At 49.8% G+C, this 17,500-nt stretch overlaps 3 protein-coding genes across 3 annotated transcripts in view; 2 read left to right on the top strand and 1 right to left on the bottom strand.

The window, feature by feature from the left end:
* Window positions 1-977, top strand: part of gcgrb (glucagon receptor b) — an 8,495-nt gene extending 7,518 nt beyond the window's left edge. Inside the window, exon 13 of the mRNA XM_084685192.1 lies at window positions 1-977. This exon is cut by the window's left edge and continues 1,295 nt beyond it. The gene's annotated coding sequence lies outside the window, so the exon portion shown is untranslated.
* An 8,431-nt stretch (window positions 978-9,408) lies between these two features.
* LOC146237346 (somatostatin receptor type 3-like) lies at window positions 9,409-10,446 on the bottom strand. The gene is made up of 2 exons (XM_084685906.1): window positions 10,114-10,446; window positions 9,409-9,984 (listed from the first exon to the last, which is right to left on the bottom strand). The coding sequence occupies exons 1-2, from the start codon at window positions 10,444-10,446 to the stop codon at window positions 9,409-9,411; spliced, it is 909 nt and encodes a 302-aa protein (XP_084542032.1).
* Window positions 10,447-13,741: 3,295 nt separating this feature from the next.
* LOC146237345 (tubulin beta-4B chain-like) overlaps window positions 13,742-17,500 on the top strand; it is a 4,130-nt gene continuing 371 nt past the window's right edge. Inside the window, exons 1-5 of the mRNA XM_084685207.1 lie at window positions 13,742-13,977; window positions 14,970-15,078; window positions 15,217-15,327; window positions 15,593-15,837; window positions 16,103-17,500. The exon at window positions 16,103-17,500 is cut by the window's right edge and continues 371 nt beyond it. Of these exons, the coding sequence (XP_084541333.1) occupies window positions 13,921-13,977; window positions 14,970-15,078; window positions 15,217-15,327; window positions 15,593-15,837; window positions 16,103-16,915 (1,335 nt within the window). The 5' untranslated portion in view covers window positions 13,742-13,920 and the 3' untranslated portion in view covers window positions 16,916-17,500. The remainder of the gene's footprint in view (window positions 13,978-14,969; window positions 15,079-15,216; window positions 15,328-15,592; window positions 15,838-16,102) is intronic.

Raw genomic sequence — 17,500 nt, 5'->3', positions numbered from 1 at the left:
TTCCTCCCTTCCTCCCTTCCTCCCTTCTTCCCTTCCTCCCTTCTTCCCTTCCTCCCTTCTTCCCTTCCTCCCTTCCTCCCTTCCTCCCTTCCTCCCTCACCCTGTCGAGCTAGCCGATCAGGGGCTGTTCTCACCACACAAGCCGATCAGGAAATGATGTCACTAATGAGAAAGCCAATTGTGTGTTCGAACTGTAAATATACCAGACCAAAAAATAGGATTATCTTGTTGTTGTATTTCCAGCCATCCTTCAAAGCTGACAGCTGTGTTTTACAGTGTGTGTCTGGTGTTGGGAGGAGTGTAAACTAAACATGATCTACATAAGGAATGTCAAATTGATTACATTAATTCAACTGATCACCCACAGTGTTAGGTCGAGAGCTATTAAAAGAATGTGATAACGTTTTGTTTTTTTTTACGCAAAGAGATGCAAACAATTTAAAGTGAAAAGAAACACGAAAAAACATATTTACAAAAGACATGTTTCATCTAGTGATGATCTGCACAGTTATGGCCAGTGGTTGTCAACCCTGGTCCTCAGGGCACCCCTGGAAACATCTAAAACATGCAGGACAGGGGTGCTCTGAGGACCAGGGTTGACAACCATTGGTCTAGGCAACTAGGTTTCTGATACAAAACTGGGTTGATTACAGAGGTCTTCTCAATTCACCACACATTTGTCACCTACAAGATGCGTCCCCTGGTTCAGTGCTCCCACACACAGATGTTTGTTGAAAAGATTCATAAATGCAGGTTTGGTCTGATAGTAAATGAAACATTCAAGATACTAAAACTTGGTTACACTCTACTGGTTACACTCTACTCCACATGTATGTTTCGGTGTGTGTGTGTGTGTCTCCAGTGGCTTCATCATTGCTTTGCTAATGAGTTCATTGTATGCACACCTCTACATCAAACAATGAACACACAGACACACACACACACCCTCCAACACGTGTGTATTTATATTCCTTGCTGTGTACATTGTAGAAGAAGGAGAATCAGATGATTGTTTTTCTGTGTTTCTTCTGTGTTCAGTGGCAAGTCTCATTGATATGGAAACATCTATCAATATATCTTGTGGTCCTGTGTGTGTATGTGTGTGTGTATGTGTGTGTGTATGTGTGTGTGTATGTGTGTGTGTATGTGTGTGTGTATGTGTGTGTGTATGTGTGTGGGTATGTGTGTGGGTATGTGTGTGTGTATGTGTGTGTGTATGTGTGTGTGTATGTGTGTGTGTATGTGTGTGTGTATGTGTGTGTGTATGTGTGTGGGTATGTGTGTGTGTATGTGTGTGTGTATGTGTGTGTGTATGTGTGTGTGTATGTGTGTGTGTATGTGTGTGTGTATGTGTGTGGGTATGTGTGTGTGTATGTGTGTGTGTATGTGTGTGGGTATGTGTGTGTGTATGTGTGTGTGTATGTGTGTGTGTATGTGTGTGTGTATGTGTGTGGGTATGTGTGTGTGTATGTGTGTGTGTATGTGTGTGTGTATGTGTGTGTGTATGTGTGTGTGTATGTGTGTGTGTATGTGTGTGGGTATGTGTGTGTGTATGTGTGTGTGTATGTGTGTGTGTATGTGTGTGTGTATGTGTGTGGGTATGTGTGTGTGTATGTGTGTGTGTATGTGTGTGTGTATGTGTGTGTGTATGTGTGTGTGTATGTGTGTGTGTATGTGTGTGTGTATGTGTGTGTGTATGTGTGTGTGTATGTGTGTGTGTATGTGTGTGTGTATGTGTGTGTGTATGTGTGTGTGTATGTGTGTGTGTATGTGTGTGTGTATGTGTGTGTGTATGTGTGTGTGTATGTGTGTGGGTATGTGTGTGTGTATGTGTGTGTGTATGTGTGTGTGTATGTGTGTGTGTATGTGTGTGTGTATGTGTGTGGGTATGTGTGTGTGTATGTGTGTGTGTATGTGTGTGTGTATGTGTGTGTGTATGTGTGTGTGTATGTGTGTGTGTATGTGTGTGTGTATGTGTGTGTGTATGTGTGTGTGTATGTGTGTGTGTATGTGTGTGTGTATGTGTGTGTGTATGTGTGTGTGTATGTGTGTGTGTATGTGTGTGGGTATGTGTGTGTGTATGTGTGTGTGTATGTGTGTGTGTATGTGTGTGTGTATGTGTGTGTGTATGTGTGTGGGTATGTGTGTGTGTATGTGTGTGTGTATGTGTGTGTGTATGTGTGTGTGTATGTGTGTGTGTATGTGTGTGTGTATGTGTGTGTGTATGTGTGTGTGTATGTGTGTGTGTATGTGTGTGTGTATGTGTGTGGGTATGTGTGTGTGTATGTGTGTGTGTATGTGTGTGTGTATGTGTGTGTGTATGTGTGTGTGTATGTGTGTGGGTATGTGTGTGTGTATGTGTGTGTGTATGTGTGTGTGTATGTGTGTGTGTATGTGTGTGTGTATGTGTGTGTGTATGTGTGTGTGTATGTGTGTGTGTATGTGTGTGTGTATGTGTGTGTGTATGTGTGTGTGTATGTGTGTGTGTATGTGTGTGTGTATGTGTGTGTGTATGTGTGTGTGTATGTGTGTGGGTATGTGTGTGTGTATGTGTGTGTGTATGTGTGTGTGTATGTGTGTGTGTATGTGTGTGTGTATGTGTGTGTGTATGTGTGTGTGTATGTGTGTGTGTATGTGTGTGTGTATGTGTGTGTGTATGTGTGTGTGTATGTGTGTGTGTATGTGTGTGTGTATGTGTGTGTGTATGTGTGTGGGTATGCCTGGTCTTGTTGAACTACCCTGTGGGAACAGAAATATGACCTTGTGGGCACATTTCTCTTGGGCCCTTCAACTTCATGTGCTAATTCTAGGGTTTTTTGAGGGTGATTAGGGGTAAAATGACATGAAAGGTTGAGGTTAGTGTCAGGGATGACATAATTTTGAATGGGAGTGAATTGTCAGTCCTCACTAGGATTGTAAAACAAACCTGTGTCTGTGTGTGTTGGTGAATATGTGTGTGTATGTGTGTGTGCATGTCCATGTGTGTGTGTGCTGTGGTCCATATGACAAAGACATCACCATCTAAATGACCATCTCTCCTGTTGATGCCGCGGTTTCACACACTTCCTGTGTCTGAACATACACAGGAAGTCGTAAACATGCACCGCATGCAGCCAGGTTGCCATGGGAAGTAGATGTATAAATACACAATGATTAACGGACGCTGTGAGGATGCCAGTTTAGAATGACGTCCAGAGAGAGAAGGGGGGAGGGAATAGGTAGACAGACAAAAAGAGACAGACAGAAAGATGTTCTATGTTCTAGAACTGTGGATGCTGAGTTCTTGAACACTGTGGAGGCTAACCCAGAGTTCTAGAACACTGTGGAGGCTAACTCAGAGTTCTAGAACACTGTGGAGGCTAACCCAGAGTTCTAGAACACTGTGGAGGCTAACTCAGAGTTCTAGAACACTGTGGAGGCTAACCCAGAGTTCTAGAACACTGTGGAGGCTAACTCAGAGTTCTAGAACACTGTGGAGGCTAACCCAGAGTTCTAGAACACTGTGGAGGCTAACTCAGAGTTCTAGAACACTGTGGAGGCTAACCCAGAGTTCTAGAACCCTGTGGAGGCTAACTCAGAGTTCTAAAACACTGTGGAGGCTAACTCAGAGTTCTAGAACATTGTGGAGGCTAACCCAGAGTTCTAGAACACTGTGGAGGCTAACTCAGAGTTCTAGAACACTGTGGAGGCACAAGCCCAGCAGTGGAGCATGAGAGAGGAAAAAACACCTCACTGCCACTCTGCATGGGGTGGACTGATGCAACATGTGTGTGTCTGTGCCAGGCTAGTTTGGGATGCCAGGTCATAGAATAGGGTGAAGATTCTGCACGGTCAATTCCATGGTTGCTATGGCTGCCTGGCATCTGAGGTACTTTCAACTGACCCCCCCCCCCCCCTCTACTTTGAGAGGGATGGAGGGAGAGAAAAAGACAGTGGGACCTGCAAGCAAGTGATGGACAGAAAGAGGGGGGGGAGGGAGCGCGGGCGGTCAGGAGAGAGGAGAGAGTTCTGTATGATGTGGTAATTTAGAGGGTCTTGACACCAACTACAGGCCCTCAGACACTCTCATGAATGATTGCTTTCATTATGAAATCCCAACACAGAGAGAGAGGGGGCGAGAACGAGAGAGAGACAGAGGGGGCGGGATGGAGGGAGAGAGAGAGAATGAGAGAGAGAGAGAGAGAGAGAGAGAGAGAGAGAGAGAGAGAGAGAGAGAGAGAGAGAGAGAGAGAGAGAGAGAGGGATGTCCCTTTAAATTTTGCCAGTAATATCTCCGATCCTCCAATGTTTTCACTACCACCTGCTGTGTGACCTACGAACTCTGATGCGCCATTGACCTTGTGACCTCTCAAGCTAGGGTCAGAGGTCAGCACATTCCATGGTGCAGATGTGTGTGTGTGTGTGTGTGCGTGTAAGGAAGAGAAAGGAAAAGAAGAGGAAGGAGGAGAGGAGGAGAGGAGGAAGAGGAAACAAATAGAATAGAATAGAATGTCTAGATAAATCCTGGATATGTGTAAGTATATGGGTCCGTGCTGAAGTAGAATAGTATGCAATTCCACTATTAGAATTAAATCAGGTATTTCATCAATTTCTCGGATGAGGATGACATATTTTCCTGCAATGACGTGAAAGACCAAAGAGGGGGAAGTTATAAGAGAAGAACAGAACATTCAAAACACACACACAGACACACACACACCAAACATTTACCAGTCTTATCTGAACGGAAGTAGATAAACGGTTGGTGGAGGGTTTCTATTGAACACGGAGAAAACGTTGAATAATTGATCACTAAGCTGAATATGTATACAATGATGTTCATGACGCACACACCCAGCCACACTCTTATGAGAGTTCACATCTGATCTGCTGCTCTTTAATAAACTCCTAGAATTTAGAGACACCATTATTGATGAAGCTCTCATTTACAAAAGCAGTCAGGTAACATCGGGAAAAAGGTGTGCATGTGTGTGTGTGTGTGTGTGAGGGACTGTAAGGGGATGTGCTTGTGTGTGTGTGTGTGTTGGAGCGTGTCTATGTGTGTGTGCGTGTTTGTGCCCGTGTGTGTGTGCATGTGTGTGTCTGCATGTATGCACATGTGTGTGTGTGTGTCTTTATCGATTTTATCTTTTCCATTTTAACCTATCCTGGGGGCACTGCTACATGACTAGAGGGAGTAATTACAGTGTGTGTGTGTGTGCGTATGTGGCTCCCCTAAGCATTTACCATTGTCTTAGTTTCTCATTTTTAGAACATGTTTATGGAAAAGGCTTATTTTTCCTCAAGGCTTATTTCATTTCTAAATAAGTAAGTATTCAAAATGTATCTACAAAGGCAGGAATATCTGTCGGTTTGTCTGTCTGTGTGTGAGTGTGAGAGTGTGTGTGTGTGAGTGTGTGTGTGAGAGAATGAGAGAAAGAGAGAGAGAGAGAGAGAGAGAGAGTGAGAGTGAGAGAGAGAGAGAGAGAGAGAGAGAAAATATGAGTGTGTGTGAGAGTATTTGGGTGTGTGTGTTTTGTTTTGGGTTGGTTAGTTATTGTTGGTATGTTCACCAGTTCTTTGTTACCTTGCTGGATTCCTGATGGCTGTGATTATAGTAATGAGGTATTCCATCAGGAGACAGTAGGAAGAGTTTTTGTGTGTTTGTGTGAATGTTGTGTGTACATTTCTTGGAGAACATTTGTCTTCCTATCTTCACAAACATTATTCAAAGCTTTGCCATTATAGATGAATGGATTTGTGCAGTTTCTCAACTTGGAGGTCTGAGAGAGACAGAAAAAAATAAATAGAGAAAACGAGAGAGAGAAAGAAAGACAAAGAGGGAAGGAAAGGGAGAGAAGAGACAGAAGGAAAAAGATGGGTGGAAGAAAGAGAGAGGTAGAGAGGGGTAGAGAGAGAGAGAGAGAGAGAGAGAGAGAGAGAGAGAGAGAGAGAGAGAGAAGGGTAGATAAAGAGAGAAAGATGAGAGGTAGATGAGAGAGAGAAGAGAAGTAAAGAGGGAGAGAGGGGTAGACATATCTTCTTCTTTGGCAGGATTCTGGAGTTCCCTTCATCACTTCACACACATCAGTCGCCTTCCCTTCACACACACACACACACACACACACCAGCTTGTCCACCATGAGGACTAAGACCTCTTTCTTCACGTGTGTTTGAAGACAATTCCACTCCACTGAAGTATCTGAGCTGTCATCTCTCTGACAGGAAGTATCTGAGCTGTCATCTCTCTGACAGGAAGTATCTGAGCTGTCATCTCTCTGACAGGAAGTATCTGAGCTGTCATCTCTCTGACAGGAAGTATCTGAGCTGTCATCTCTCTGACAGGAAGTATCTGAGCTGTCATCTCTCTGACAGGAAGTATCTGAGCTGTCATCTCTCTGACAGGAAGTATCTGAGCTGTCATCTCTCTGACAGGAAGTATCTGAGCTGTCATCTCTCTGACAGGAAGTATCTGAGCTGTCATCTCTCTGACAGGAGAAGGAAACAGGAGCAGATGATTGTATTTGTGCTTCTTCCTTTTGAGCTTCTGGGAGTTTAGAGGAAAATGGCTCCAGTGCAGCTTTTTAAGGCCACTCCATGCTGCGAGTGTGTGTGTGTGTGCATGTGGGAGTAAAGTGTAGAGTGAGTGAGTGAGTTAGTGTGTGTGTGTGTGTGATCACCACATGCAAAGACTTGTCCATTGTCTAAAACCATGGGGGGGGGGGGGAGGTGTGTAGATGGAGAAAAAGAGTCATGGAAATATAGAAAGAGAGAAAGAAGGAAAGTGTTTCTAAATGTATCCGACTATGCAGTTGACAACTGCTTGTCTTTTACCCTATGAAAGTCAAGTGGAGGGAGTGAAAAACGAGAGGAAGTGAAGGAGGACCAATTACAGGCTTTTAGCAAGAGAAAGGAGGTTAGGAAAGAAAGGAGGGAGGGAATAGGGAGGGAGTAGGGAGGGAGGGAGTAGGGAGGGAGGGAGGGAGGGAGGGAGGGAGGGAGGGAGGGAGGGAGGGAGGGAGGGAGGGAGGGAGGGAGGGAGGGGGGAGGGAGGGAGGGAGTAGGGAGGGAGGGAGGGAGTAGGGAGGGAATAGTTTCTGCCTTTTTGACTCTGCTTTATCATTCCATGTCCATAATGTATGTCTGTGTGTCCGTGTGTGTTGTGTGTCTGTGTGTGTTGTGTGTCTGTGTGTGTTGTGTGTCTGTGTGTGTTGTGTGTCTGTGTGTGTTGTGTGTCTGTTTGTCAGGAGATGGATGGAAAGAAAACAATAGTTTTAGAGTGTTGAAGAACAAGAACAACATGAAGAGACAGGACAGGCAGGACAGAGAGGGCAGGCAGGACAGAGAGGACAGAGAGGACAGAGAGGGCAGGCAGGACAGAGAGGACAGAGAGGGCAGGCAGGACAGAGAGGACAGAGAGGGCAGGCAGGACAGAGAGGACAGAGAGGGCAGGCAGGACAGAGAGGACAGAGAGGGCAGGACAGAGAGGACAGAGAGGGCAGGACAGAGAGGGCAGAGAGGACAGAGAGGGCAGGCAGGACAGAGAGGACAGAGAGGGCAGGACAGAGAGGACAGAGAGGACAGAGAGGGCAGAGAGGACAGGACAGAGAGGACAGAGAGGACAGAGAGGACAGAGAGGGCAGAGAGGACAGAGAGGGCAGGCAGGACAGAGAGGACAGAGAGGGCAGAGAGGACAGAGAGGGCAGGCAGGACAGAGAGGACAGAGAGGGCAGGCAGGACAGAGAGGACAGATAGGGCAGGCAGGACAGACAGGACAGAGAGAGGACAGAGAGGACAGAGAGGACAGGGAGGACAGAGAGGACAGAGAGGGCAGGCAGGACAGGGAGGACAGAGAGGACAGGGAGGACAGAGAGGACAGAGAGGGCAGGCAGGACAGGGAGGACAGAGAGGACAGAGAGGACAGAGAGGACAGACAGGACAGAGAGGACAGAGAGGACAGAGAGGACAGAGAGGACAGGGAGGACAGAGAGGACAGAGAGGACAGGGAGGACAGAGAGAGGACAGAGAGGACAGAGAGGACAGGGAGGACAGGGAGGACAGAGAGAGGACAGAGAGGACAGAGAGGACAGGGAGGACAGAGAGGACAGGGAGGACAGAGAGGACAGAGAGGACAGAGAGGACAGAGAGGACAGAGAGCTGAGAGTGATGGAGCACTTCCCACTGGTGTTGGCCGACCAATAGGAACGTTTGGCCCGGGGCTGTTTCCTGTGACCGTCACCTACTTGCATTACCCAAACAGAGGGATGTTACCGAGGCAACCTGGACACCACGCAAATGTTCTACCCTAACGATGGTCATGCACCTCAACAAAAATACACACACACACACACAGCTTCCCTACACTGAGTGATGACTCATTTGGCTTCTTTCTGCTTCTCTTCTTTTCTTAATTATTTTAACTGGAATCAGTTTCACACTGGTCATTGATAGATGTGTGACCTTGGTTAATGTATCACTTATCATATTCTCTCTGTGTCCTCCACTTCCTCGTTCCCGCCCGCCCGCTACATTGCTGCCCTCCTGTGGATGGAAGGAGTAACTGCAAGTCCATGCAGCCTGTTTGTGTTTGTTTTACACTGTACATTTAGTCATTTAGCAGACGCTCTTACCCAGAGCGTCTAACAGTGACTACAGGGACATCTCCCCTGACGCAAGTAGGATGAAGTGCCTTGCCCAAAGACACAACGTTATTTGGCATTTGGGATATTAACGTGGGTGTACATTGTATGTGTGTGTGTGTATGTGTAATTTGGTACAACATTGACAGCAGTTTGTTGAATTTATTACTTATTAGACACCTGGATCACAAATCAAGACACTCAAAGTAAAAACAGAGACCTGGACCACGGAATGCCCTGACAGTGTCACAGACTGCCGATGTCATAATAGTTTGCTATTGTTACTATTCTAATGCAAACATATTTAAGCAATAAGCCCCAAGAGGCCGTGGTTTACGCTGATTTTAGAACAGGTAAGGGGAGTTGTTAGGCACGACGCAAAGCGGAGTACCGAAAACCCCCTCATCAGCGTAAACCACGGACTCGCAGGGCTTTTCTAAAACTGTTACTACAAATATTTGATATGGTTTTATAAATAAAAACAATTACAAACAAAATAGTTTAATCATTAGAATTAGTCATTCTTCCGCTACTACAAAGTATATTTCCTACATACATCGTTGCCACGCAACAGCCAGATGGACATCTTTGCCGTCTTTTTCAATTAGAAATATTCGATGCGCAGTAATATGGAAAGTTAAAAAAAATTATGAAGACAACCTGTAAGGTTATGCTGGATTTTACAACGGCATGGAACGCGATATAGCCAATCACAATCAAGGATGAGAACAACCAGTTTTTAGAACATAGGATATATAATGACCCTAACTCTCCCCCTGCCCCGCCCCTTTCAGCAGCAGGGCCTGCACCCCTCCTCCTCTCCCCCTCCCCCCCTGGCCGTCATGCACGGAAGCTTCCGGCAGCGGAACAGGAAGAGGAGGGGCTGCAGGAACACTCTCAGGGACATGAAGGCGAAACACAGTGGGTAGATGGAGCAGAAGAAGACATCTGGGGGAATGACTTGCTGGAAGGGAAACAGCGCCGCCGTCGGCAGGAAGCAAAACACAAACACCACGAAGATTCCCTTCACCATGTGGAACGCACGTCGCTTCACCGGATTCTGCTGTCCGGAGCTCGGACCCGATTGGCTGTTGCCAGGGCCGGAGCGTTTGAGAGCCAATAGGAGAGCCAGGTTGCAGTAGGTGATGATGATAAAGGCAACGATGAAGAAGGCGGTGAAGAGTTCGTCGTTGTACTCGAAGAACACCACTGTCCTGAAGACCGCGTAGCCTAGCAACAGACACCACATGACCGCGATCAGCCCCCGGCGGTAGCGGGGATGGCGGTAGCGGGTGAAGGTGATTGGGTGGATCACTGCAGCGTAGCGGTCCAAACAGATGCTGCACACGAACACAGGCCCACCCACCTGGAGGATCACACAAACAGGATTGGACAGGAATTGTATGTATAAATATGCCGTCTAAACATAACCAGGAAGTAAACAGAGGACCAATGAAATCACTGGAAAAAGACAGAAGAAACAAGTTCCGCCCACCTCGTATTGAGCAGATAGGAAGTACAAGACAATGTCGATGATGTAGTTGTTGAGCAGCTGGCGGTTGATGGTGAACAGGATATTGGACAGGCAGAAAGTGCTGTCCAGCATAGCCAGGCTTCCAATGAAGAGATCAGAGGTCGACGGGTCCAATTCCCCCCGGAGCAACACCAGGAGAACGCGCAGGTTGCAGGGAAACCCAAGTACAGCAATCACCATGTTCACGATATCTAAGATGAGGTACCCTATGAAGCACTGCTCGTTCCAGTAGGTGGAGTTGTAGGCGATAAAGTCGGGACTTGAGGTGGTGGTGGTGTTGATGAGGAAATCCATTCCCGTTGGTTGCTGGAGCAGTCTTTTGATTGGTTCGCTGGAACTTGATTCTTAAAGACAGGAATGGGATTGGACCTGGAGGGATGTGATGAGACTGAATGTGCTTTTAGGTGTTGGTGTGTGCATCTGTGTTTTATTCATCTGTCCATGTGTGGCTGTGTCTCTTTTCCTTCCACCCTGCCCTCCCTGTGCTGTGTCTAACCCTGTGTGGTGCACACCACTCTGCCCTCCCTGTGCTGTGTCTAACCCTGTGTGGTGCCCACCACTCTGCCCTCCCTGTGCTGTGTCTAACCCTGTGTGGTGCCCACCACCCTGCCCTCCCTGTGCTGTGTCTAACCCTGTGTGGTGCACACCACTCTGCCCTCCCTGTGCTGTGTCTAACCCTGTGTGGTGCACACCACTCTGCCCTCCCTGTGCTGTGTCTAACCCTGTGTGGTGCACACCACTCTGCCCTCCCTGTGCTGTGTCTAACCCTGTGTGGTGCACACCACTCTGCCCTCCCTGTGCTGTGTCTAACCCTGTGTGGTGCACACCGTCCTGCCCTCCCTGTGCTGTGTCTAACCCTGTGTGGTGCACACCACTCTGCCCTCCCTGTGCTGTGTCTAACCCTGTGTGGTGCACACCACTCTGCCCTCCCTGTGCTGTGTCTAACCCTGTGTGGTGCACACCACTCTGCCCTCCCTGTGCTGTGTCTAACCCTGTGTGGTGCACACCACTCTGCCCTCCCTGTGCTGTGTCTAACCCTGTGTGGTGCACACCACTCTGCCCTCCCTGTGCTGTGTCTAACCCTGTGTGGTGCACACCACTCTGCCCTCCCTGTGCTGTGTCTAACCCTGTGTGGTGCACACCGTCCTGCCCTCCCTGTGCTGTGTCTAACCCTGTGTGGTGCACACCACTCTGCCCTCCCTGTGCTGTGTCTAACCCTGTGTGGTGCACACCGTCCTGCCCTCCCTGTGCTGTGTCTAACCCTGTGTGGTGCACACCGTCCTGCCCTCCCTGTGCTGTGTCTAACCCTGTGTGGTGCACACCGTCCTGCCCTCCCTGTGCTGTGTCTAACCCCAGGTGGTGTCCACCACCCTCCTGCTTTCCTTAGCAAACCCTTCACCTGCTGTGGACTCGGCACCCAGCACGTTCCACGCACAGCTGGCTGAGCATGGTGGTTCCTGTGGGCATGATGGAAACAAAACCTCCCCCCCCTCTTCCCCCCCCTCTTCCCCCCTGTTCCCCCCTCCCTTCCCCCCCTCACCCCCAAGCTCACACCCAGCCTCCCCACAACCAGAGATGGCAAAAGTACACACATCTTTCAAGTAGAAGTACAGATACGATTAAAAAGACTGGTAAAAATAATTTACTTAAACTCAAGTAAAAGTAATAAAGTGTGGGCTCTGACATATACTTAAGTAAGAAGTAGCCATTACTGCTACCTGTTGGACCTCACATCCTATTACTGTAAATACATTAATACAAAAATACACTGTAGACAAATTCACCAGGAATCCTTTTTGACACCGACAATTTTGAACTTATCCCTCATTATGGCCATTGGGGATCTGGAATGTCTATTCTTAGTCATGTTGACATTGCTAACTCCCTCTGTCTCATCCCAAAAGTATATTTTTAAAATGTATTTTTTCAACCTTGCAAAAAAAAAAAAAAGCTATTTTTTTGTACTTTCTTTTCCCAACTTGAAAACCAAATCCCCCCCCCCCATACACACACACAGGTAGACCACCTCCACCCTTCCTTCCCCCTTCCTTCTCATCCCCTCACCCTCCTCATCCTCTCACCCTCCTCATCCCCTCACCCTCCCCTCACCCTCCTCATCCTCTCACCCTCACCCTCCTCTCACCCTCCTCATCCTCTCAACCTCAGTATCCCCTCACCCTCCTCATCCTCTCACCCTCACCCTCCTCTCACCCTCCTCATCCTCTCACCCTCCTCATCCTCTCACCCTCCTCTCACCCTCCTCGTCCCCTCACCCTCCTCATCCCCTCACCCTCCTCATCCTCTCAACCTCAGTATCCCCTCACCCTCCTCATCCTCTCACCCTCACCCTCCTCTCACCCTCCTCATCCTCTCACCCTCCTCGTCCCCTCACCCTCCTCATCCTCTCACCCTCCTCATCCCCTCACCCTCCTCATCCCCTCACCCTCCTCATCCTCTCACCCTCCTCGTCCCGTCACCCTCCTCTTCCTCTCACCCTCCTCTTCCTCTCACCCTCCTCATCCTCTCACCCTCCTCATCCCCTCACCCTCCTCATCCCCTCACCCTCCTCATCACCTCACCCTCCTTGTCCCCTCACCCTCCTCTTCCTCACCTGCTGGGAGTCCCTCTAGACGTCCTGTCAAGATCTCCTGCTTCTCCTCTCTGTCTAGCACGATCCTGGTCCTAGCTAGTCCTCACCTGGACCAGCTAGCACGATCCTGGTCCTAGCTAGTCCTCACCTGGACCAGCTAGCACGATCCTGGTCCTAGGTAAGTATTGTAGACACCTGCCCACACCTGCCCAGTGCTGAATGGTTCACCTGACTACTGATAGCAGGTCTAACCCTATCCTGGGCCTACCTGCGTTAGCCTTTGTATACCTAAGTCTGTCTCTGTTTACCTGGGTCTCTCTAGTCTAGAATCAGGTAATCCTAACCTCCTCCATTCAACTGGTCCAACTAGTGCGTTAAAGACTTCAGATCAGATCCCACCTGTCCTGTATGACTGCAGCAGGTCACGCTGGATGATGGTGGTCATATATATATATAGGCCCTCTTGTCAGCTGACTTCAAGAATTTCAATGCAAACAAATCATATCTTACCACAGACACACACATTCACACTAACTCTCATGCACACTTACTCAAACACTCACACACACTAACACACACACACACACACGCCACAACAACACTCAGGCAGGTGTGTGTGGTTAGGGATGGTGTGACCCACAATCAACCATGACAGTGCACGTTTGCAAATCAATACGTTTGGTCACTCAACACGATTTAATTCATCGGTAGGCCTACTGTTTTACAAGTTACGTATTTATTCATTCCAATAAGTGTACAATCATTAAAGTAAATATTTTCCATCTTGTGCTATACCCTGGGGATGGCCTATATCCATCAGTGGCCTCTACAATAATTCCGCTGTGTGTTCCGCCGTGTCTCCCTGACACCGGCCAGCGAGGGCATGCGCTCCCCGGTATTCCTTCCAGACACCGGTTCCTCGGTTGCCATGGAGATGACGTAATTCTGCAGCACAGGACAAGCGGCGCAACCGCAGACTGGCGAGAGAAAGAAAAGAGAGAGAGAGAGAGAGAGAGAGAGAGAGAGAGAGAGACGACAGTGACGACAGTGCGCACTCTCCGCCATTCAGAACGACGACGAACCGAGGACTGGATAACTGCAAGATCTGAGCCCCGGTATCGCTAATAACCTTCCGTTTACCCTCACAGTTTTCAGCCGCTCGAGCCTCCAGCGTCAACATGCGCGAAATTGTGCATCTGCAAGCTGGACAGTGCGGAAATCAGATTGGAGCAAAGGTAGGAACGAGGACACCCAACGCAGACGCTGGCACGTAATAAGCCGCTGTACACCGATTTAATGAAAGGATAGGCTACTATTTTTAGAAAACATTTGATTAGCGAAGCTGTCGACACTCGGATCTGTACTTGGCTCTCTTTAGCCGACGAGTACCAATCGACGTTATAATCTAACAATCACCAGAGACCTTGCAACGAGTCCTGTGATGGGCGGCTGCGAGACGAGACATCTCCGACAACGTTCGCTCCATCTGACCAAGCCTCGGTCCACCTAACGGCAGGCAGCCTGCTCGTGTCGTTACTAGTAGGCCTAATCTGTGTGCAATGCTTCTATCGGTGTCACGCAGTACTTTGGTATTTTTAATCCGCAGCGAGATTCTATACCGTGTCACCGAGAGAATCAATGACATCCATTGTGTGTGTGTGTGTGTGTGCGTACGTGCGTGTGTGTGTGTGCGTGATGAAGAGAGTGAGAGGGGTGTGGCTCGTGCCGGACAGCCGGTGTCCTTTATTGTGACGTTGTTGTTTTCTTCACAGTATTTCCACAGATGCACACGTCATTTTAGCAGTTAGCAGGCTAAGCAGTAATTGGTTTTAAATTAGCTTAGACCATGATCGTATTTTCTCACCATAGCTTGCTATTTATTCGAAGAAATAAACCCGGTATTTTCCCAGTGCATTCAGACCACTGACTTTGTGAAAGGAGGGAGTTGTAGGGGACTGTTTGACATAAAACTCAAGATTGAATAATTTTTTCTCTTTCTCTCTCTCTTTGTTCTCTCCTGCTCTCTTTCTCTCTCTCTCTCTCTCTCTCTCTCTCTCTCTCTCTCTCTCTCTCTCTCTCTCTCTCCCTGCTCACTCTCTCCCTTCTTCCCCTTTTTTGTCTGTCTCTCTCCACCCGCCCCTCTCCCCTCTCCCCCCGCCCCCTCTCCCCCTCTCCCCCCTCCACCTGCCCCCTCTCCCCTCTCCCCCCTCCCCCCTCTTTCCTTCAGTTCTGGGAGGTGATCAGTGATGAGCATGGCATTGACCCTACAGGCACCTACCATGGAGACAGTGATCTGCAGCTAGACAGGATCAGTGTGTACTACAATGAGGCCTCAGGTCAGCACACACACACACACACATTATTTTTTGTGGTGTGGTAGGTGACCAGTAAGTTTAACCTGTCTTTGTGTGTATCGGTGTGGCGTCATGCATCTGTGTGTGTGTGCGTGTGTGTGCCTGTGTGTGTGTGTGCAGGGGGCAAGTACGTCCCTAGAGCGATCCTGGTGGATCTGGAGCCCGGCACCATGGACTCGGTCCGCTCCGGGCCCTTTGGACAGATCTTCAGACCCGACAACTTTGTCTTTGGTGAGGAGGCAGACAGACAAACAGGCAGACAGACAAACAGGCAGACAGAGAAGCAGTGTAATTGTCTAACCCTCCACCCCTTCCCCACCTCCACCCCCCACCCCCTCCCTCACCCCCTCCCCCACCTCCACCCCTCCCCCACCTCAACCCCTCACCCCCTCCTCCACCCCTCACCCCCTCACCCTCCTCCACCCCTCACCCCCTCCCCCACCTCCACCCCTCCCCCACCTCACCCCCTCCCCCACCTCACCCCCTCCCCCACCAGGTCAGAGTGGAGCAGGCAACAACTGGGCCAAGGGCCACTACACGGAGGGGGCTGAGCTGGTGGACTCGGTCATGGATGTGGTGAGGAAGGAGGCTGAGAGCTGCGACTGCCTCCAGGGCTTCCAGCTCACCCACTCCCTGGGCGGGGGCACGGGCTCCGGCATGGGCACCCTGCTCATCAGCAAGATCAGAGAGGAGTACCCCGATCGCATCATGAACACCTTCAGCGTGGTGCCCTCTCCTAAGGTCAGGGTTAGCATGCAGTGGGCTGGTTCTACATGTAGGTCATGTCACAGTCAAACCACTCCCAGAAAGGGAGATGCTAGCAGCTTAGTGATATGTTAAGTCTGTTATGATCATATTTTTGTGCACGTGTTATTCATCTTTTCTCCTCTTCCTCTCCCAATCATCCCCCACTGACCACCCTCACTCCACATCCCTCTCACGCGCTCCCTCTCTTTCCACCCCCACCCCCTCTCTCCTCCCTTCACCCCCTCTCTCCCCCCCCCAGGTGTCAGACACAGTGGTGGAACCCTACAACGCCACCCTCTCCGTGCACCAGCTGGTGGAGAACACGGACGAGACCTTCTGCATCGATAACGAGGCGCTCTACGACATCTGCTTCCGCACGCTCAAGCTGACCACGCCCACCTACGGCGACCTCAACCACCTGGTCTCCGCCACCATGAGCGGGGTGACCACCTGCCTCAGATTCCCCGGCCAGCTCAACGCCGACCTCCGCAAGCTGGCCGTCAACATGGTGCCCTTCCCCCGCCTGCACTTCTTCATGCCGGGCTTCGCCCCCCTCACCAGCAGGGGGAGCCAGCAGTACCGCGCCCTGTCTGTGCCCGAGCTCACCCAGCAGATGTTCGACGCCAAGAACATGATGGCGGCCTGCGACCCTCGCCACGGGCGCTACCTCACCGTGGCGGCCATCTTCAGAGGCCGTATGTCCATGAAGGAGGTGGACGAGCAGATGCTCAACGTCCAGAACAAGAACAGCAGCTACTTCGTGGAGTGGATCCCCAACAACGTCAAGACGGCCGTGTGCGACATCCCGCCTCGAGGCCTCAAGATGTCCGCCACCTTCATCGGCAACAGCACGGCCATCCAGGAGCTGTTCAAGCGCATCTCCGAGCAGTTCACCGCCATGTTCCGCCGCAAGGCCTTCCTCCACTGGTACACGGGTGAGGGCATGGATGAGATGGAGTTCACGGAGGCGGAGAGCAACATGAACGACCTGGTGTCAGAGTACCAGCAGTACCAGGACGCCACCGCCGAGGAGGGCGAGTTCGAGGAGGAGGGAGAGGAAGAGGTGGCCTAAGACACCCCTCCACCCCCCTTCTCTCTCTCTCTCTCTCTCTCTTTCCCTCTCTCCTTCTTTCCCTCTCTGTCTCTCCCTCTCTTCTCTCCCCCCCTCCCTCTGTCTTCTCTCCCTGTTTCTCTTTTCTTTCTCTCTCTCTCCCTCTTTCCTTTCTCTTCTCCCTCTCTTCTCCCCCTCTCTCTCTCTTATCCCTCTCTCCCTCCCTCTCTCTCTTCTCTCCTTCTCTCTCTCTTCTCCCCCTCTCTCTCCCTCTCTCTCGCCTTCTCCCTCCCTCTCTTCTCTCCTTCTCTCTCTCTTATCCCTCTCTCCCTCCCTCTCTTCTCTCCTTCTCTCTCTCTTATCCCTCTCTCCCTCCCTCCCTCTCTTCTCTCCTTCTCTCTCTCTTATCCCTCTCTCCCTCCCTCCCTCTCTTCTCTCCTTCTCTCTCTCTTATCCCTCTCTCCCTCCCTCCCTCTCTTCTCTCCTTCTCTCTCTCTTATCCCTCTCTCCCTCCCTCCCTCTCTTCTCTCCTTCTCTCTCTCTTATCCCTCTCTCCCTCCCTCCCTCCCTCTCTTCTCTCCTTCTCTCTCTCTTATCCCTCTCTCC

This window comes from Hypomesus nipponensis, chromosome 21 (assembly GCF_054491055.1).
Source record: "Hypomesus nipponensis isolate SF chromosome 21, ASM5449105v1, whole genome shotgun sequence".
Classification (NCBI taxonomy): domain Eukaryota; kingdom Metazoa; phylum Chordata; class Actinopteri; order Osmeriformes; family Osmeridae; genus Hypomesus; species Hypomesus nipponensis.
The sequence above is the reverse complement of the archived record's forward strand: the minus strand, read 5'-3'. Positions and strand labels throughout refer to the sequence as shown.